This window comes from Myotis lucifugus, unplaced genomic scaffold (genome assembly GCF_000147115.1).
Source record: "Myotis lucifugus unplaced genomic scaffold, Myoluc2.0 scaffold_21, whole genome shotgun sequence".
NCBI lineage: Eukaryota > Metazoa > Chordata > Mammalia > Chiroptera > Vespertilionidae > Myotis > Myotis lucifugus.
This window is the reverse complement of record NW_005871069.1, coordinates 9,157,239-9,180,464: the sequence shown is the minus strand read 5'-3', so window position 1 is coordinate 9,180,464 and position 23,226 is coordinate 9,157,239. Positions and strand designations below refer to the sequence as shown.

The 23,226-nt window shown below is 38.9% G+C and overlaps 1 protein-coding gene across 6 annotated transcripts in view; it reads left to right on the top strand.

Moving 5' to 3' along the window:
• The window catches only part of XRN1 (5'-3' exoribonuclease 1), a 203,556-nt gene that overhangs the window by 160,581 nt on the left and 19,749 nt on the right, over window positions 1-23,226 (top strand). For 3 of the 6 annotated variants that reach the window (XM_014453186.2, XM_023751452.1, XM_014453187.2), the window contains exons 31-33: window positions 4,361-4,583; window positions 6,495-6,590; window positions 12,961-13,060. In XM_014453186.2, coding sequence (XP_014308672.1) covers window positions 4,361-4,583; window positions 6,495-6,590; window positions 12,961-13,060 — 419 coding nt within the window. Of the gene's footprint in view, window positions 1-4,360; window positions 4,584-6,494; window positions 6,591-12,960; window positions 13,061-23,226 lie in introns of those variants that run through there. The other 3 variants (XM_023751453.1, XM_006085764.3, XM_023751454.1) reach the window with 2 other exon arrangements.

Sequence of the window (23,226 nt, the reverse complement as noted above, 5' to 3'; positions counted from 1 at the left end):
CTGAGCCAAACTGGCTAGAGCTAAACTGCTCTCTTAGTACAACTTGGCTGCATCCTAAAAATTTTGGTGTCATAATATCATTTTCATTTATCCCTCCTTTAATTTCTTCTTTGATATAATGGTTGTTCAATAGCATGTTGATTAATTTCCACATATTCGTGGTTTTTCCAGCTTTCTTCTGGTAATTGGATTGTTTTAATTTAACGTGGGTGAGACTTATTCAAGTCTGTTTTGGGGGAGCATTAATGGAAAGAAAGTTTAAAGTTCCAGGAAAAAGATGATGACAGAATGAGAGGCACCATGGAATATTAGAAAGTATAGGATCTTTCACTTACCTTTCAGTTACCTTGAGTAAATTTGTTAAAAGCATTTTGACCCTCAATTTCCTCATGTATAATGAAGATATACTTCACTAGGTTATTGTGAGAATTAAAAGAAATCTTTTCCAGTTTTCCTTTCTCCCTTTTAAAAAACTTACTGAAAAACTAAACTTAATTTAGTTTAATTTTTCTTTTTCTCCATTTTGATTAGTGAGTAATTTTAAAAAAATTGATTACCCTTGATAGCCTTTTGCATAAAATCACAGTCTTCTGTTCTTATAAAAAAAAGGATTTCCTCTTGAATGCTGTTGTTGTTTATCAATTTGAATGTGCTTGTTACCCAAAGACTTTATAGTTTGCACTCTTCACATGCAGCAGTAGAGGCTGCATCCCATATCTGATTTTATCTTTCATGAAAATGTTTGGTTACCAATAACCTCAGCCCAATTACTTTGAAAATTTATTTTTATGATGATTAACTTTTCTCTCCATCTTTTTTTCTCTCCTAGATAGAGGCAGATTTTTTGACTGATAGAGAACTGTGTAAAAGATTACCTGCCTGCAGTATATTCATTTCTATAATGCAGACTCTTTAAGGATAGTTCTCACAAAAACATTTCCTACAGATTTTTCAGAGTTCTCATAAAATAAATCTATTTCTTCATAATCTTGTAATAAAAGAAAATTGTATTAGAAAAAAGCAGGTGATAGGGTTGAAAACTTTTGATAAGAGAAGGCTTATTTTAATATCTAACACTTTTATTAAGGTTAGGAAGGAAGGAAATTATCAATATTTATCTCTTAAACCTTTTCAGGTCCAGAACTTTAAATGAAATGATGAGGATAAAAGGGGGCTGGACTTAACAAATGATCAGAAGGCAAATGTGATAAAAGCTAACATTTGCCTTGTTGCAGTAATGGCGAACCTTTTGACCAAAAAATATGTATAAAATGAACAAAAACAGAAAAGCAATGTACATTTAGGAAAAAATAATAATAAAAACAGTGATAATCAAATGGTACGAAAACTAGAAATTAGCGACTTTTTTGGTGCTGAAGTTTGTCTGCTAATTCTTCAATTGCAGGCTCATACTTGGTGCACTTCAAGGCCAAGCAAGCGCCACTAGCTTCATCTGTTAGCCGGTTTCTTTTGTTTGTTTTAATATTATTTAATGCTGAGAACAAAGTCTCACAAAAATATGTTGATGAAAAAATTGTTAGCAAAGCCATCGCTAGATTTTTTATGTCGCTACAAGTGTCAGGTACTCTGTTCCAAGCACTCAAAATTTCTTGTTCGTAGTTGCACTCTTCTTCATTATTCAAACGATTTCATTCCAGATTTTCAAGTTTCGACCTTAAGTCGACAAACACATGAGTCCAAATGCTACCTTGAAAATCTGCAAGCTGCATCTCTAAATCGTCAATTTGCATCCATTGGAAATCCTTTAATTCCAAAGTACTGTAAACAACTACATCCGGATACTTAATTATTTTAATGGTCTGTTCTAGGCTTCTAAATTGGTTGAATCTTTCGCTGAACTGTTCAAATAACGAGTTTACTATATTTTGGTACATAAGTATGGACTTCATTACACTCGTTGTAGTGGCCTTCTCGAAATACTTTTTTATCCAAGGAAAATACTTATAAATTTTAGTTTCAATATCTCGCTTGAAAATTTTAAGTTTACTTTCAAAAGATTTGATGTATCCAAACATAACGTCAATACTTTTGCCAAAACCTTGTAATTTTAAGTTCAGTTCATTCATATGAACAGAGAGATCTGTAAAAAAAAACATCAAATTGCTGACCCACTTATGATCATTGATCTGAGGAAAGTTTGCCAGATCCTTATTCTCAATAAATACCGTAATGTCTTCAAAGCACTCCACAAATCGCTCAAGTACTTTACCTCGACTCAGCCACCTCACATTATTGAACATCAGTAGTCCACTGTAGGTTGAATCAACTTCCTGTAAAAGTGCAGAAAATTCTCACTTGTGAAGGGGTCGAGAAGCTATAAAATTCACAATTTTTGTTACAACTGACGTTAAATCATTCAATTCTGAGAATCCCGATTTGGCACACAACACCTCCTGATGGATAATGCAATGAAAAGGTACAAGTGGATGTCTAATAGCTTCCATAAACAATTTCAGGAATCCCACATTTTTTCCCACCATATTTGGTGCCCCATCTGTCGTGACTGACATAATTTTAGAGATATCAATGTTTAGGTCACTGGATGTTTTTATAACAACCTTACATATTTCGTTTCCTGATGTACTTATTGGCACTGATTCTAACTTTATCAACTCTTCTCTTATTGTGAGACCAACAGAATATCTAGCAATAATGGCCAACCGAGTATTTGATGTGACAATAGTAGTTTCATCAAAAGAAATTGAAAAATATTTACAACTATTTAAGTCTTTTTCAAACTGATGTTGTACATTTTTGTTAAGATCTATTATTCTGTCTTTGATAGTATTTCTACTGAGTGGTAACTCAGAAATTCTTTTAATAATATCTTTATTTTTCATATCGTGAAATAGAGCTGGTGCACATCTTAGAAATGTACACCATCATGATGTTAAATTTGTAGAGCATCTTACAAATTTAATGATGGAATTTGATTGACTCTTGTAGAGGTGTAGCTGCCTAGAAATGTATTCCTTCCTTTCATCGAAACTTTTTTTCAAGAGCTGACAATGATTAGTTTCAAAATGTCTCTTTACATTCCACATTCTGCTTACTACCGTTTCATTACACAGTATGCACAATGATCTGTTGTTTCTGTCGACAATCCCGTACATATCGGTCCATATGTCTTGAAAGGGTCGGCTGCTGCTACTTCCACTTCCTTTATCATTCAATCTTGCTTTTTTATTTTTTTGATTCTCCATCACAAGGCTGCAAAAATAAATCAATATAAATCACAGCGTTTTTTATAAAAGGTTGATAAGTTTCTTACCTATTAACTTTTTGCAGTGTTGTTGCACTGACTCCTGGTGCAAAACAATTCAAAGATAGTATGTATAACCAACAAATATATGGTGCTGTAATCAATTATCCGACACGCAGAATGTCTCGTTGAGCACTGTTCCACTGTATATCTTTTTCTTCTAACCCTCCCACTCCTGTCTCCTAACGAACATGGCGATCAAGTGCGTCCGTTTGCCGAATGCACTCGAACGCACGGGAAGCTTACCCGAGGCACATGTTGACAATAGCGAGGCCGTTTCCAGAATTGGGCATTTTGTCACTCGAGTAAAAATAAAATGTCATGAGTAAAGATTAATCTCGTTATAGTGCAATTCTTAACCTTTTTATGTTAATGTCAATATTGGAACAATGTATCTTGGATGTTTTCACTATGTATCTTTGCTACGCAACACCGATGTACATGTTTACATCTGGTTTTAGAATTGCATTATTGATCATGAGTAACGTGAGTAATAATATTACTCGAGTGATGCCCAACTCTGGCCGTTGCGAGAGACAAATATTTGAATTATGCAATTTTTTGTCTCTGTCGATGCGTGTCACCCAAAATGAGTTCGCGTGTCACCTCTGACACGCGTGTCATAGGTTCGCCATCACTGCCCTGTTGCATAGATAGAGCCATACTGAGAATGGCTCCGCACTTGGGTAGCTTCCTGGATTTCCTTACCCACACTGTACAAACCACAGTCATTTTAAGAAGTTTGACATTTAACTCATAAACTTGTAGTCATTCTCAGCTATTATGTTGTAGGCTCTGAGTGCAGACTAACACATACACACACTTATACATATACAACTACACATTTGGAACAGTTCCCGCCCCCCCTTAGTAGCACTGAATTGTCTATTTGGAAAATCTTCAGACATGCATCATCTTATAAACTGAGATTTTTCTATGATTTCAACTTTCTCTACTGAATTTAGTAGTAATATTTATTGTTTCAGATTATGGACGATCCATCCAAATATTATTTGCTTCTTCCTAGCACATTCAGTATTATTTCACTCTGGTTCTGATGTAACTTTTTACTTTTAGGTGCTCACCTGGTAGGGGATATCGACTGCCAACAAGTGCCTTGGTGAACCTTTCTCATGGGAGTCGCTCAGAAACTGGAAATCAGAAGTTGACAGCCATTGTGAAACCACAACCAGCTGTGAATCACTATAGCTTGAATTCATCAGTTTCATCTGGTCATTTGGGAGGCCTGAACCATTCCCCTCAATCTCTTTTTGTTTCTACACAAGTAAAGACTCTTTCTGTAATTTTTCTCTACCCCCTTTACAAATTACAAGCACACTATAAATAGAGACCTAAACTGACTTAAATTTTTTAAAAAATTTTTGTTTAAGTCATTTCTAGTTTTGTTTTAAACTCATAGGCTAGGAGAGAATGATATTGATAGCATTCTACCTATGTTATAAAATTACAGTTATATTCAAGAAGAAAGACATTTATTTTTAAAATGATCCTGAAAATGTCTTTTTTCTCTATATATTTGCTTTCAAACTAACATTTAAATATTTTTATTATATACAAATTTTCTATGATATCTGTTATAAAATGACATAAATTTGAAAGGTAGAAGAAAGAGGACTATATCTTTATGAAAAGCAGTTTTCTAGTTCCCACCATGTAACTCATGGTAATTTCCTTTATTTCATCTTCCAGGGGGCAAAAATTGAATTGTTTTGTGTGAGATACTTACCTTTATTTAATTCCATGACCACAAATCTTACCACACTTTTTAATCCAAATAATACATGTTTATTATATAGACTAATTACAAAGCACAGATTAAGTAGATAATAACAAAGGAAACAAAAGCAAAAATCCTCTCAAATCTCATAGGTAACTACTGTTAAATTTTTGGTACATTTTTTTGAGGAATTTTTTATATATATATATTTTTATTGATTTCAAAGAGGAAGGGAGAGGGAGAGAGAGATAGAAACATCAATGATGAGAGAAAATCATTGATTGGCTGCCTCCTTCACTCTCCGCCCCCCAATGGGGATCGAGCCAGCAACCCAGAGAGTTTTCACCTGTATGAAATCAGTTCCCCATGAGTAATACCGAATTTTTTTTTTTTAATATATTTTATTGATTTTTTACAGAGAGGAAGGGAGAGGGATAGAGAGTCAGAAACATCGATGAGAGAGAAACATCGACCAGCTGCCTCCTGCACATCTCCTACTGGGGATGTGCCCGCAACCAACGTATGTGCCCTTGACCGGAATCGAACCCGGGACCTTTCAGTCCGCAGGCCGACACTCCATCCACTGAGCCAAACCGGTTTCGGCAATATCGAATTTTTAATCTGTTAGATTACTTTTGTGTAAGATGAAAATTTTTTAAATTAAATCATTAGATGTTAGCTTAAGTGAGATAATTTATCAGTGCATTAGAAGACAAAAAGAATCTGTTGGTGGGGATATATTCATTTAGTATAATTTTTATAGCATTTGTTATGCTTTAAAATTCAGTGGTTCTCAACCTTCTGGCCCTTTAAATACAGTTCCTCATGTTGTGACCCAACCATAAAATTATTTTCGTTGCTACTTCATAATTGTAATGTTGCTACTGTTATGAATCGTAATATAAATATCTGATATGCAGGATGGTCTTAGGCGACCCCTGTGAAAGGGTCATTCGACCGCCAAAGGGGTCGCGACCCACAGGTTGAGAACCACTGCTTTAAATGCTTTCAATAAGACCAAAACAATTACATATGAAGAAAGCCGTTTTCACTCTAATAGAATACCTTTATGATGACTATACTGAGCTCTAGAAAAAGAGAATTGAGATTTCAGATAATGAAAGTTAAAATATCCTCTCATGATAAATAACTTTAATTAATAAATTATTTGATTTTTATTTATTTATTTTAAATGTATTTTATTGATTTTTTACAGAGAGGAAGGGAGAGGGATAGAGAGTTAGAAACATCGATGAGAGAGAAACATCAACCAGCTGCCTCCTGCACACCTCCTACTGGGGATGTGCCCGCAACCAAGGTACATGCCCTTGACTGGAACCGAACCTGGGACCTTTCAGTCCGCAGGCCGACGCTCTATCCACTGAGCCAAACCGGTTTGGCTATTTGATTTTTAATATGAATCTCTATTTCTTCATGTATCAGTTCCTTAAGAAATTTGTTGCGCTTTGCCAGGTACCTACTAAAGATGATGATGAATTTTGCAACATTTGGCAGTCCTTACAGGGATCCAGAAAAGTTCAGCACTTTCAGCCAACTCTACAAGAGAAGGTTAGTATACTTTCATTGATGGACATTTAACTCGAAAAATTTTCATTTTATATTTCTTTCTCAGGCATGCAATGATTAATTTTCTTCTAAAACATCATAAAATAGATATAACAGTTTTGATCATGAATTTGCATACTTCCATTCAGTTGTATATAAAATTTTTTTGATCAGTGAATGAGAATATAGATAATTTTTATTTTAAATTAGTTTTGGATTATTTTTTAGTTGTTTAGAAAATCATAATAACTATAGTCTAAATTTAACAAAGGCCTTAATGGCACTCATTAACTTAATTATTTCCACTTGAATGTGTAGCTTTATACTGACAGTTGGTTGTCTTAAAGATGAATGAGCAAATTCACATTCCTCTGCTAAAAGAGTAGACTCAGACAAAAAAAAAAAAAAGAAACGGACTGAATGCCTATAACTTTGTTACTAGTTACTGGCCTGTCTTCTCAGTTTAGGTCAAGAAGGAATGTTCTCTCAAGTTTATAAACCAGTAGCCTGTACCACATGGGCCTCATTTATACTAATATCCTTCAGTGATGGTGGCATTATCAGAACTAGAGAGGGGGAAAGAGCAAAGGGAATGGAGATAAAATAAACATAAAAAGTGAGAGTGACAAAATACACAGGTTTCTTCTGCAAATATGCAATTATAAGCTTTCCTTACATCATTCATAAATTGTTTCTACCTGAATTTAACCCATATCCAGATTTTCAAACTCTCTTTTCCTCCTTAATTTATTTGATACTGCTAACCACTCATTCTTCAGTGCTTTGCTATCATTCATTCGTTCAAAACATATTTCTTGAGTGCCTACCATATGGACTTAGACCCGGTAGTAGGAGCCTGTGAGAAGTGGTCAAATTGTAGACTTTTTTTTTTTAAATATATTTTATTGATTTTTTACAGAGAGGAAGAGAAGGGGATAGAGAGTTAGAAACATGGATGAGAGAGAAACATCCATCAGCCGCCTCCTGCACAACCACTACTGGGGATGTGCCTGCAACCAAGGTACATGCCCTTGACCGGAATCGAACCTGGGACCTTTCAGTCCAACGCTCTATCCACTGAGCCAAACTGGTTACAGCAGTAGACATTTTTTAGATTGAATTTATTAGAGTGACATTGGATAATAAAATTATACAGGTTTCAGATAAACAATTCTATAATAAATCTTAGACATCGTAGAGGGATTGCCAGCTGATGATGAATTACATTTGGAATTAAAAGAGAAAGAATGGATTAAAGAATGTGACGCTTAAGGTATGAGTAACTAAAAGGATAAAGTAGCTATTAACTGAGATGGGAAGGATTGCAGGTCTGTAGATATGTGGGGAAAATTAAGAATTTTGGATATAGTGAGTTTGAGACGTATATTAAACATTTAACTCAGTGGTTCTCAACCTTCTGGCCCTTTAAATACAGTTCCTCATGTTGTGACCCAACCATAAAATTCTTTTCATTGCTACTTCATAACTGCAATGTTGCTACTGTTATGAATCGTAATGTAAATATCTGATATGCAGGATGGTCTTAGGCGACCCCTGTGAAAGGGTCATTCGACAGCCAAAAGGGTCGCGACCCACAGGTTGAGAACCGCTGATTTAAGTGCAGGTGTAGAGTTGGCCATTGAGACTGAAGCTCATGAAGAATGTCCAAACTGGAGAGAGAATTCGAGAGTCGCCATCTACATACATGCATGTGTATGTATATATCTGTATAACTATATTTATCTATATCAAGGAAGTAGATGTAGATAGAGAAGAGGTCCAGTAATTTAGCCTTAGAGAATTCCATCTTTAAAGAATTCGAGAAATTAGATGAAACTGACAATGAAGACTGAGAAGGAACAGCCAATGAAACAGAAAGAAAACTAGGAAAGGGTGGTGTCTAGATGCCAAGTGAAGAATGGATGTCTTACTGGACCAGGTGATCAACTGTGTTGAATGTAGCTCTTGGATCAATTAAGGTAAAAACTGAGAATTAGCAGATGAAGGTCACTGGGAACCTTAAACAATTTTAGTAGAGTGATAGGAGTGAAATATTAATTAGAGGGGGTTTAAGAGAGAAGGGGAGGAAAGAAATTGGAGGCTGTAAATATAGACAGTTCTTTCAAGGAGTTTTGCTGTAAAGAAAACATTGCCCTAAGTTTCCTCTCACCTTTCCTATTAACTTCTTTATTAACCTCTGTTCTTCCAGACTTTCACTGGGACTGTTCACCAAAACTCAAGAACAGTTTTCTTTTCCCTTTGCCCTATTGCTTGATTTGTGACTTTAGCTTTCTCGTCTCTTTAATTACCACTCAAAATAATCTGTCTGATCCCAAACTCTCAATCAAGATCTAGCCCAATACCTCCAACTATCTGGAAGACAGATATAGATGGATGCCTACCGTCCCTCTCAGTCTCAAGATGTCTCAGAATGGACCTGAGCTATGGCCTGTTCTCTTATCCTTGTTTCTAACACTACCATTTTCGTCAAACATATAATCTGGAAAGTATGGAATTAAAAATTTTTACTTTTTCTCTCCTAATATTTTTTTTGCAGTGAGACTGCAAACTGTTTACTCCTTCTCAGTTTCCATAATTGGACCTTAGGTCGTCATCCCATACCTAGATTAATCTCCTATCTGCATTTCTTATTTCTGACCTCTTTCTTTTACAGTTCTTACATAGTACTGCTCGATCTATCTTTCCTAAAGATCCCTTCACCAGTCTTGGCCCTATGGCATAATTGGGCAAAGTTTCTAATTAATAAGAGCTCCTGGGTTTGAACTCAACTTATGCCCTTATGTATTGTGGTGTCGTAAATCTGGTAGTGAACTTAGAATCAGGAAATCAGGTTTTGTGACTCAAATTGAGCAAATCTTATTTTGCTGAGCTTCTTTGGGCCTCAGTTATAATATTAAGTTGGTGGACTTAGATCACCTTGGAGGTCTTTTCCAGCCCTAAAATAGTATAATTCAAATACTTAGAATGTACCCAGCTCCCTGTTTAGTTGCTAGAATTCAGCCTATACTCAAACTAATACTTAGTTCTTCTATAATCTAACCCTACCTGATTCTTATATAAAGCATGTCCAAGTACTTGGTAAAATGGTCTGTTCCAGTCAGATTGGTCTCTTTACCTTCCCTTTCCTACAAACAGATAATTCCCATTTCAGGTTATCTGTACTTCTTGTTCCTTCCGCTTAGGATGCTATTCCTCTCTCACTTCCAAAATTCCCCTAAGTCTCGGGGTGTACTAGTCATGTTACTACCTATTTCAACACTTGATATATTTTCTCAGAATGTTCTGTATACAATTCCTGTGATTGGTTGCTGTTTCATTATTTATATCAGTTTAATACTCCAGTGTTTGATCTCCTGTGTGTTCCAAGAATTCTGAGCCATCACATACAACACATGTATCCATGAGGCATTAAAAAGCAGCTTGATATTCATCCAATGAGCAAATTCTAAAACACTCAACCCAATAAAAAAAAAAAGTTAAGCTTCTGGAAAAGGCAAAACTATGGAGACAGTAAAAAGATCAGTGGCCTCCCAGCCGGCATGGCTCAGTGGCTGAGTGTCAACCTATGAACCAGGAGGTCATGGTTCAATTCCCGGTCAGGGCACATGCCCCGGTTTTGGGCTCGATCCCCAGTAGGGGGCATGCAGGAAGCCAATCAATTATTCTCTCTCATCATTGATGTTTCTATCTCTCTCTCCCTTTCTCTCTGAAATAAATAAAAATATGAAAGAAAAAAAACGGATCAGTGTGTCCAAGGTTGGGGAGAGAGGGAGGAAGGAATAAGTGCACTGAAGATTTTTAGGGCACTGAAAAATGCTCGATGTGATACTATTGTCATTGATGACATACGAGAAACGTCCAAACCTGTAAAGAATTTTTATGAGTTTATTTGACCAATGTTGACAATATGCCAGGAAGCAAAATCTCAGATGCTCCCCAGAATGAGAGTTTGCAGTGTGTTTCCTCATTTGGAGTTAGGAAGGGAACATATGGAAGATACATGGATATGGAAGAAAGCAAGGCAGAGAAACAGCAATGATTGGTAACAGGATAACAAGGTTATGTGCGGTCTTGAGGGTGGTTACCCTTCTGAGGAATCTGAAAAAGGCATTTTAAAGCTGTATCAATCTAGATGCACGGAAACAATGGACAGGGCTTGCATAAGGCAAAGATAACCTTTCATTAGGGAAGTTATAGGCCCGAGGCTTGACTTACCCACCATGACCTTCCCAGTTAGAAATTTATGATCAGATCACCCTGTGAGATTACTTTCAGTTAGATTTATTACAGAGCCTTTTTCATCCATACTGTAATGGTGAATACTTGTCATTATACATTTGTCCTAACCCATAAAATGTACAACACCAAGAGTGAACCCAGTGTAAACTATGGACTTTGGGTGATATGTCCATGTAGATTCATCAGTTGTGACAGATATACTCCTCCCAAGTGGGATCTTGATCATGGTGAGGCTGTGCATGTGTGGTGGCAGGGGGCAATTTTGTTGTGAACCTAAAACTGCTCTTAAAAAAAAATCTTTAAAAAAATTCAAGCCTTTATTGGCAAAATATGAAAATATGACTAACCAATAGCTTTATGTAAATAGAACAACTCAAAACACTTTTTTTTTCCTCTCTCTCTCCCCCCTTCCCTCCCTCTCTACTCTCCCTCTTCCCCTCTCTCTAAAAACTAGAATGTTTTCTTCCTAATTAAACTTATGACACACTTTTTCTCTGAAATGGTACTGTGAACTTGAGTTTTAGAGTTAGAACTCAAATGTCAGTTCTCCCATTATTTAGTACTGTAACTAAATTACTTTATCACTTTGAGCCTCAGTTTAGTCATCTATACAATGGAATCAAAATCTACCAAAGCATTTTTATAATCATAGTATTGTAATGAAATTAAGATAATGGGTGCAAAGTACATCTTACCATCCCTGGAGCATAATAGACACTAACACAATATTTGTTCATACCAGTTTATTGATCCTGATGTTCTTAAAGTCAAAATCTCCCATAATGTACCCCACCAATCATTGTGCTATTCATATAGAAATCTCTTGGCCCTTTTGATTCTCAAAGACTGAAGTGCCCTGGGTGTTATATGCACATGAGCTCATTGGACCTTCCTACACACTATGGTGCATATCACAATTATTTTTGAGCATGCCTACTGCCAAGCAGGATATGATATGCCTTTGTACCTAGTGTTCATTATTTGTTTATGCTCAGAACAAAATAAATAGGGCCCACCAAAAGTAAAATTGTGAATTGATAGCCCTGGCTGGTGTGGCTCAGGTGGTTGGCGTGTTGTCCCATACACTGAAAGGTTGCGAGAATGAAACCTGGTCAGGGCACATACCTAAGTTGCAGGGTACATATGGGAGAAAACTAACTAATGTTTCTTTCTCCCTCTCCCTCTCTACTCTTCCTCTTCCCCTCTTTCTAAAATCAATACATATATCTTCAGGTGAGGATTTTTAAAAAATTGTGAAATAATAAATTTGTATTGAACATCTGCTTTTGCTTCCTCTTCCTCTTCAGCTGTGGAAATTATGTCTTTTTTGCCTTCAGGCATTCTTTCCCTATCAGAAAACAAAGTGATCTAATCTGATCATTAGACAAAACTTAGGCCATTTTGCTCATTCTGTCCATTCCTGTACTGTCTAATTATTGTAGCTTTATAGTCAGTTTTGCTATCTGGTCATAGTCGTCCATCATTTGAAATCCTTGACAATATAAGTATTAGTTAATAAAAATCAGGTCTTGGGGAAAGTGATGAAGGACTAATATTCTCAACTTTCATATCAGAGGTAGAAATGATGAATTTTCCAGAAGTTTTTAATGAAGACAAGAGAAAAGTATAATGAACCCACAGATACCCATCCTTACCTTGCACATGTCCTATAGCACCTACTTATTTCCTACCTCCCCCAGAGAGAGGAGGGTTCTGAAGCAAATCTAGAGGGTCTTTAGAGGGTGTTATTTCTGCTTGGAAGAAACATTTACCTAAAGTTTATTTCTTTAGTTTCTCTGTTAACTTCAAGCAAAACTATATTTAATTTTTTTCTGTTGAAAACAGCATTATTGTAAATGATAGTTTTCTATGTATCTTGCTAAATAATACATAGAGAAACATAAGGAATGATGATCATTATGTTAGTAATGGTTATTTCTAGGTGGTGGGTTTGAGTGGTTTTTAAAATTCCCTATACTTTTCTGTATTCCTTAATTTGTTTTCTAGAGATATATAATTTTAATTATAAAATAATTATTTATTAAACATTGAAGAAAAGTACTTATAATAATAAAAGTTTCTTTAAATCATTTATAAGAATTTTAACTTTCAGGGTACAGTTCTACCTCAAGAAGTAACTCAACATCATAAATCTGGCTTAAATGACAACAGTGTTAAATGTCAGCAAAGAAAACATGAGCCTCACAGAAAATGTAAGTTTTAAGTTAGAAAAGTATACTTATGGTGCTGCTTCCTTTTATTTTTATTAACAACTTTACTAAGTTTTAATTCACATAACAAAATTGATCATTTTAAAGTGCAATTAGTGGTTTTTTGATATTTTCACAAAGTTATGCAACCAGTGCCACTATCTATATTGAAATATTTTCATCACCCCCAAAAAGAAATATCATACCTATTAGCGTTCGTTCCTCTGGCCCCTGCCAACCACTGACTGCCTTACTGCCTTTATGGATCGGCTTATTCTAGACCAGCCGTGGGCAAACTACGGCCCGCGGGCCAGATCCGGCCCGTTTGAAATGAATAAAACTAAAAAAAAAAAGGACCGTACCCTTTTATGTAATGATGTTTACTTTGAATTTATATTAGTTCACACAAACACTCCATCCATGCTTTTGTTCCGGCCCTCCGGTCCAGTTTAAGAACCCATTGTGGCCCTCGAGTCAAAAAGTTTGCCCACCCCTGTTCTAGACATTACATATAAATGGAATCATAAAATATGTGTCACCTTTTATGGCTGGCTTCTTTTTTTTCTTTAATCCTCATTCAAGGACGTTTTTATTGTTTTGAGAGAGAGAGAGAGAGAGAGAGAGAGAGAGAGAGAGAGAGAGAGAGAGAAAGAAACATTAATCTGTTGCTCCTGTACACAGCCCAGGGATCGAACTGGCAATCTAGGTATGTGCCCTGACTGGAAATCGAACCTGCAGCCTTTTGGTGCTCCATCCAAATAAGCTATCCAGCTAGGGGTATGGCTGGATTCTTTCTATAGGCATAATGTTTTCACAGGTCTTCAATGTTGTATGTTGAGGCATGTATTAATACTTCATTCCTTTTTTTGGCTAAAACAAATTGCATTGTACAAATACTACATTTTGTTTACCATACACCTATTGATGGACATTTGGGAAGTTTCCACTTTGGGGTTATAATGAATAATGCTGCTGTGAATATCTGTGTACAAATTTTTGTGTGAACATATGTTTGCAGTTCTCGGGTATATATGAATGAGTGGAATTACTGAGTCATGTTGTATCTATGTTTACCACTTTGTGGAACTATCAAACTTTTCTCCAAATTAGTTGTACCATTTTACTTTCTATCAGCAATGTATAAGGGCCTAACTTTTCCACATCCTTTATAGCACTTGTTATTGCCCATCTTTTTATTATAGCCATCCTAGTGAGTGTAAAGTGAACCCTCTTTCTGCTTTTCACTTATCATTCATTAACGACAAGTAATGTTGAGCATCTTTTCATGTGCCTATTGGCTGTTTATATATCTTCTTTGGTGAAATGTCTATTCAAATTACTTGCTCATTTTAAAATTGGGTTATTTGTCTTTTTATTCTTGCTTCATAAGAATTCTTTATGTATTCTGTATACCTCCGGCTTATCCAATATTTTTTCTACTTTTTATGTTGTTGCTTCTGTTTTAGTTGTCATAACCAAGAAAGCATTGCCTAATCCAAGATCACAAAGATTGACAGCTTTTTTTTCCCTAAGAGTTTTATAGTTTTAGCTCTTACATTTAGTTCTTTTTTTCCATTTTTGTGTTTGAATATGGTATGAGGTAGGGGAATATCTATTCATTCTTTTACATATGGATATCCAGTTGTCCCAGCACCATTTGCTTAAATACTGTTCTTTCCCTATTGAATTGTCTTGGCACCCTTGTCAAAAATCAGATTACCATAAATGTATAGGTTTATTTCTGGCCTCTTCATTCCATTCCATTGGTCTATATGCCATTTTTATGGGAACAACACACCATCTTAATTACTGTACTTTTGTTGTTTTAGTTTTGAAATTGTGGTGTTTGACTCCAACTTTTTTCCACCCAGATTGTTTTGTCTGTACTGATCCCTTGCATTTTCATACGAATTTTATTATCAGCTTATTTATTTTTGCAAAAGTGGCAATTGGAATTTTTATAGAGATTATGTTGAATCCGTAGATCACTTTAGGTGGTATTGTCTTTTTAACAATATTAAGTCTTCCTATCCATGAATGCAAAATGTCTTTCCATTTATTTGGGTCTTTAATTTATTTCAGTGATGGTATTGTAATTTTCAGTGTACAAGTCTTGCACTTTTTTTTTAGGGAGAGGGAGAGAAAGATAGAAACATCAGTGGTGAAGAGAATCATTGATCGGTTGCATCCTGCATGCCCCCTACTGGGGATCGAGGTTGCAACCCCCACATGTGCCCTGACCTGACCAGGGAATTGAACTACGTGACCTGATTCATAGGTTGATGCTCAACCACTGAGCCATACTGCTGGGCAAGTCATGCACTTTTTTGGTTAAATTTAGTCCTAAGTATTTTATTTTTTTACTGCTATTGTCAATGGAACTATTTTCTTTTTATTATTATTACTAGAGGCCCAGTGCACAAAAATTTGTGCACTCGGGGGGGAGAGGGGGTTCCTCAGCCCGTCCTGTGCCCTCTCACAGTCTGGGACCCCTCGGGAGATAATGACCTGCTGGCTTAGGCCCGCTCCTGGGTGGCAGAGGGCAGGCCCAATCCCTAGGTGCAGCCCCTGGTCGGGCTCAGAGCAGGGCCGATTGGGGAGTTGGGGCGCTGCCCCCTGTCATGCACAGAGCAGGGCGGATCGGGAGGTTGTGATGCCACCCCTAGTCACGCTCAGGGTATGGCCGATTGGGGGGTTGGGGCACCACCCCCTATCACACTCAAGGCAGGGTCGATAGGGAAGTTGCGGCGCCACCCCCTGTCACTCACAGAGCAGGGCCGATCAGGGGGTTGGGGCACTGCCCCCTGTCATGCACAGAGCAGGGCCCATCAGGGGAGTTGGGGCTCTGTACCCTGTCACACACAGAGCAGGGCCGATCAGGGGGTTGAGGAGCTCCCCCCTGTCACGCACAGAGCAGGGCCGATCAGGGGGTTGGGGAGCTCCCCCCTGTCACGCACAGAGCAGGGCCCATCGGGGTTGAGGAGCTCCCCCCGTCATACACAGAGCAGGGCGGATCAGGGGGTTGGGGCGCCGCCCTCTATCACCCACAGAGCAGGGCCAATCAGGGGTTGGGGCGCCGCCACTGTCACACTCAGGGCAGGGCCGATGGGGAGGTTATGGCTCTACCCCGTCACACACAGAGCAGGGCCGTTGGGGGCGGGGGGTTCGGGCACCGCCCTCTATAACCCACAGAGCAGGGCCGATCAGGGGGTTGGGGCGCCGCACCCTGTCACACACAGAGCAGGGCCGATCAGGGGGTTGGGGAGCTCCCCCGTATCAGGCACAGAGCAGGGCTGATCAGGGGGTTGGGGCGCCTTCCCCTGTCACGAACAGAGCAGGGCCGATAGGGATGTTGTGGCCCCGCCCCCTGTCACACACAGAGCAGCAGGACGATCAGGGGGTTTGGGTGCTGCCCCCTGTCACGCTGATCCCAGTGCCGGGAGGCATATTACCCTTTTACTATATAGAATAGAGGCCTGGTGCACGGGTGGGGGCCAGCTGGTTTGCCCTGAAGGGTGTCCTGGATCAGGGTGGGGGTCCCCACTGGGGTGCCTGGCCAGTCTAGCTGAGGGGCTGAGGGCTGTTTTCAGGCTGGCGGGTGACTGAAGCTCCCACTGCTCCTTTTTTTCTTTTTTTTATTCTGGGCCAGCCTTAGCTCTGAGGCCTCGGCTGTTTACCTTCTGTATTTGATACAATGTTGTAGTCCGGCTGGCTGAAGCCTGGCTGACTAACGCAGGTTTCTGGGGTTTTGTTTAGCTTCTATATTTGCAACATAGTTGCTTAGAGTTGCAGCTGAGAGGCCAGCAAGTCAGGCGGGGAACGTTGGAGTCCGCAGTCACTGGAGCAAGCAAGCCTCCCTGTTCGCTTCAGTGCATGGCTGCCGGCCGCCATCTTGGCTGGCAGTTAATTTGCATAAGAATATGCTGATTAGCCAATGGGAAGGGTAGCGGATGTACGGCTAATTACCATGTTTCACTTTTATTAGATAGGATTTTGTTGTTGCTGTTAATCCTCACCCGAGGATATTTTTCCATTGATTTTTAGGGAGAGTGGAAGAGAGAGGGAAAGACAGATAGAAATATCAGTGTGAAAGAAACATATCAATTGGTTGCCTCCTGCACGAGCCCTTACCAGGGTCCTGGCCGGAGAGGAGCCTGCAACCAAGGTACCCTTGACCGTAATCGAACTCAGGATCCTTTGGTCTTCAGGTGATGCTCTATCCACTGGCCCAAACTGGCTAGGGCAGAAATACTTTCTTTAAAAAAATTTTTTATTGTTCATCCTATCTAATAATAGACAAACATGATAATTAACCGTACCTCCGACATGCTTCCCATTGGCTAATCGGGGCGATATGCAAATTAACTGCCAACCAAGATGGCGGTTAACCGCCAACAAAGATGGCGGCTAATTTGCATACGGCAGGCAGGGCGGGACAGCGCCATCCTGCCTGCCTCGCTGCCATCCGGGCCTGCTATTTGCGACCCAGGCAGCAGGCGGTCCGTATGAGAACAGACCCAGGGCTGGGGGGGGAGACTGCAGCGATCGGCCACTGGCCACACCCACAAACGGCCCTCCCGGGGGGGATCCCCAGCTGACAGGTGATAATGCAGGGATCTGCCACTGGCCACGCCCACAAATGGCCCTTAGGGGGATCCCTGGCTGACAGGTGCTAATGCACCAATCTGCCACTGGCCACGCCCACAAACGGCTCTCCCGTGGGGATCGGAGGCTGGCAGGTGCTAATGCACCGATCTGCCAAAACACACACCTGGGCCGCCTTTGCCCTGCAGGAACTATGCAGCTGGCAGAGGGAAGTGGGGCTGCTGGGAGCAGGGCGGGAACTTCCCGGGGTTTGCGTCAGGCAGCCCAGAGCAGAGTGCGAACTATCCCTGCTGGTAGCTGCTTGCTCATTCACTTACTTGCTCATTCATTCACTCATTCACTCACTCAACAAACCCTCTCAGGTCCATGGCACCAGGCCAAGCACTGAAGTTGAAGCAGGATAAGACAGAGCTATGTCCTCAAGATGTTAGTAATTCAGTAGGGCGAAGCAGGCACATGAACGAGACAGTTGTATGCACAGATGCAGTGTACTGGGTTCTGTGAGGGCTGTAACTAACACCGACTTTGTTCTCTTGATAAAATGGGGCCTCAGGAGCCAGGCTGCCCAAGTCTGTAGGCCTGTGCCTAGGCCAGGAGTGGCCAGGGTCCCAGAACATGACAGAGGGTGCAGGTCGGGCTGAGGGGTCTGGCCCTACCCCTCACCCTCACCCCCGAGTGCACAAATTTTTGTGCACCAGGCTACTAGTTGCTATATATGGAAATAAAACGGACTTTTGTGTATTGATTATATATCCTTCCATCTTTTGGAACTTATTTATAATCCCTAATGTTTTGTGGCATTTGCATATATAGTTTTAAGTTTTTCCTGTACAATCTGGATGCCTTTATTTCTTTTTCTTGCCTAATTGCTGTGGCTAGAACTACCAGTACAATGTTGAATAGAAGTGGTGAGAGTGAACATTCTTATCTTGTCTTGATCTTAGGGATAGCTTTCAGTTTTTCAGCATTAAGTGTAATATTGGTTGTGGGGTTTTGGCAGATGCCCTTTGTTAGTTGGGGAAATTCCCTTCTATTCGTAGGGTGTTTTTTGTTTTTCTTGGAAGGTTGTTAGATTTTGTCAAATGCTATTTCTGTGTCTAGTAAGATGGTTATATGGTTTTCATCCCTTTATTCATTAATATGGTATATCTCATTGATTGTTTTTCATATATTGAAACAGCCTTGCATTCCTGGGATAAATCCCATTAGATCATGGTGTATAATCATTTTTGTATGCTACAAGATTTTGGTTTGCTAGTAATTTTTGAGGATTTTTGCGTCTGTATTCATAAGGGATATTTTTTCTTTTCTTTTCATGTGATGTCTTTGATTTTGATATCATGGTAATACTGACATCATAGACTGTTAGGAATAACACTGTGAAAGATCAACCTTATTCTGATCTCTCTGGTGGCAGCCAGGCTTATGGGTTTTCACCAAAAATGCTAGCTATTATTTCTGAAGGCTATGTGGAGCTGGAAACCGTGAAATGGGATTAGAGCAATTTAAAATGCCACAAAGCTCACTATCCTTACTGAGAATTTTGTCTTTTTTTTTTTCCATCCTCACCTGAGAATATGTTTTTTATTGATTTTAGAGAGGGGGAGAGGGAGGAAGAGAGAGAGAGCGACATGGATCAATTGCACCCACCCTGACCAGGGATCAAACCCGAAACCTGAGTATGTGCCCTGACTGAACCCACCACCCTTCGGTGCACAAGATGATGCCCAACCAACCGAACCACACCAGCCAGGGCAATTTTGTCTTTTCTTTAATAAGCATTCCCCTAATTGCTGCCAGCCTTTGATTAACTTCCATAATTCTGAAAATTTGGATTTTGGTTATTATGTCCATTTTCTCATTGCTTTTATGTAGGAGAGAATTTTTAGAGATCCTTACTCAGACATTTTTACTGATACCTCTGCTCTACTTTATTTTTATAATATACTAGAGGCCCGATGCACGAATTTATGCACGGGTGGGGTCCCTCGGCCTGACCAGTGATCAGGGCCAATCGTGGCCAGCCAGGGGGAGGGACCATGGGAGGTTAGCTGGCCGTGGGAGATTGGCCAGCCGCAGGAGGTTGGCTGTGGGAGGAACACATTAACCACCAGGGGGCAGCTCCTGCATTGAGCATCTGCCCCCCTGATGGTCAGTGCATGTCATAGCAACCAGTCGACTGGTCATTTGGTCATTCAGTCGCTTAGGCTTTTATAGATAGATAGATTTTTATTGATCTCAGAGAGGAACGGAGAGGAATAGAGAGATAGAAACATCCATGATGAGAGAGAATCATTGGTCGGCTGCCTTCTACACACCCCTACTGGGGATCAAGCCTGCAACCCAGACATGTGCCTTGATTAGGAATCAAACCATGACCTCTTACTTCGTAGTTCAATGCTCAGCCACTGAGCCACATCGGCTGGGCTCTAACTGCTTTTTGAGATAAATTTTATTTAAAGTAATCCAGTTCCTTTTTTGTGTATAAACACTTCATGCTAATTAAGTTACTCCGAACTATATTACAGATTTTTGCTAAAAATCTGTACAAATATTTTGTTATCAATATTCTCTTACCTAGTTTTTATATTTTTTCTTTTTTCCTTTTTGCAGTTGTGTCTAGTATGTGTTAGTCACAGTAGGAGATGCAGAGATAAGGATCTTCATCTTGCACTTTTTCTCTTGATCAAAGTATTCCCAAATTGACTCATTTGTTATTCATTTATCTATTAAACTGATACTTCTTAAACTATTATGTGCAAGATGCTGGGCATGAATGAATAAAACAGACAAGTTTTTACATTCTAAAGTGGAACCTGATCATAGACAAACAATAAATTCCATAATCTATAGTAATGATAAATGCTGTGATGAAAAATAAAGCTGTTTATGAGGCTAGAGTGATAAAGATGTCCTATTTTAAATAGGTGGTCAAGGAATGCCTCTTTGAGGACATAACATTTGAACAGAGACCCAAATAAAATGAGTGAAATGGAGTAAGCTATGCAGAAAGTTTGCTAAAGAGCTCTCCAGCAGAGGAAGCTTCAAATACTAGATTCTAATTTATTATATACTAGTGGCCTGGTGCACGAATTTGTGCACATTGAAAGGAAATTAATTAGAGGAAATATTTTAATATTGCTATTTGCCCATTCTCTATAATAGAAGTGTCAACCAAATTCACCATCAACAATGACAAATCAAAACACACGCATACAATTGGCACCAACGAGAGCTTTATATGTATCGCGCATGCACAAGTCAACTTAGCCTTTTATAGATATAGAATAAACTTGCTTAATTAGACCTGCTTTCTGATATAGCTAAACTTTTTCCAGCCCAGTGAAGCATCCCAACTTCTCTTTCAAGTAATTGTCAGCAACACAGCAGTAAATTTCAACACGAAGCAAATTATTATTGTAGATCACGCAGGGAGAACAAAGGGTAAAATATTTAACTGCAGCAGTATTTGACTATATTCTGCGCAATAAGAAAACCTGAAGTCATTTTCAAGGTCCACCATTTCTTCTTTTCAGTCGGGTAAAGTTTCTAGGCTTTCTGAATGTCCGTTTTCCAGCTAGTGAAAAGAAAGTCAGATTCCACCCAGTCTCCTATCTACCTACTCCAGGACTTCTGTGAGGATCAAATGAGATGAGGCACGGGAAAATGCTTCACAAACATTTGGTTAAAGTGTAAAATGTTTCCACCTGGCTATAAAGCAAGTCATGTTCCTGGGCTGAAGAAACTGCAAGGAGGCTAGTCGCTAGGGAGAGGGAACCAGGCGTTGCTAAGTGACATCATTACCTGGATGGATACTTAGCATATTAGCCTTTTATATATGTAAATTATATATTATATATGCATGCTATTTTATGTATTTACATAGTACATGTAGTATTAAAATAGTGCTTTAAAATATTTTTCTAAAAAGTGATACGGAAATTTTGGACAGGAACGTGCAGTGTTCCCCTGGGCAGGATGGATTGTCCCAGACTCTTTGTCCATCGGAGTCTAAGAATAAAACCACTGATAGAAGATGGTAGGCTTTTATAGATAGATAGATTTATGTAAAGGTGGAAATTTATTGAAGAACAAGTACAGACTCCCATGTGGGGAGGGGGAAAGAATCTCATAGCACAGAATCCCATGTGTGGGACTCTGTCCCACCAAGTTCCTTTTTTCCTGGTTTATAAAGGCTGCAGTTTTTGTGCTTCGATATCCCCTCTGATTGGCCACTATTCCCCTTTGATTTGGTCACTATAGCTACTCCTGAGCTCAAAGGTCAAACCTCACATGGGACATGCGAGGCCCTCCTTTATTTTGTAAATATAGACCTTTTGCTACTCCCAGTTGCCTAATTTTTTGGAAATGTAACTGCTGCCTCTCCCAACTTCCTTATCTTATGGAAATGTAACTTCTGCCTCTCCCTTGTCTTATGGAAATGTAACTTTTTGCAGCTCCAGGTAGCCTGTGCTTGGACCTCTTTAATTTTAAAAATTCCCTAAACCTGCCTATTTTACCACTAAAAATTCCTATTTCAAAAGTAATTTTAAAAATTTTTTGTGGTTGTATAACTTTGGTTAAGTTCGATAACTGCTAGACTATATTTTTATACTAATATCTTTATATTATTTTTCCTTTTATATTTTAAGTTAAATATAGTCAAACCTCCACAGAAAAAAATGTCTTGGTATTCAAACCAAACTTCTGTGTTTGAAATTGATAATCCTTTCTTACTGATACCTCAGCATGACAAAAAGCATCTGTTAGGCCACAAACAAAGGAGAGAATGCGTTTGTTGCTGGGGAAGTCAACAATTAGCATAATTTTAAAACATAAAGAGGCCATCAAGAGTTTGAAAGAAACAATGATCACAGGCAATTATAAAGAGGTAGAAAAACTATTGTTGATTTGGATAAAGGAAAAACTGCCAGGTGACAGCATTTCGGAGGCAGTGATAAGAACAAGCAAAGGTGCTTCAAGCTGACCTGAAAGACATCTCTGGACCCAGTGCTGAAAGTGATTCCTTTAGGAGTGGTAGGGGATGGTACAATAAATTTAAGAAAAAAAAGTGTTTATTTATAGATTAAACAGTACATTAGACATGTACTATATATAAGAAAGGTTAAAATGAAATCATTTGTGGGTCTGGAATGGATTAATTCAATTTACATTCTTTCTAAGGGAAAAAATGATTTGCTTTTCGAACAAATCACTTCTCGAACAGCCTTCTGGAACTAAGTTCAAGAACCGAGGTTCCACTGTACAGATTAATGTCCCCATAAATATGATAAATATAACTTGAAGGTTTTTTTGTTTGTTTGTTTGTTTTTTGGTTTTTTTTTAATATATTTTATTGATTTCTTACAGAGAGGAAGGGAGAGGGATAGAGAGTTAGAAACATCGATGAGAGAGAAACATCGATCAGCTGCCTCCTGCACATCTCCCACTGGGGATGTGTCGGCAACCCAGGTACATGCCCTTGACCGGAATCGAACCTGGGACCTTTCAGTCCGCAGGCCGACGCTCTATCCACTGAGCCAAACCGGTTTCGGCAACTGAAG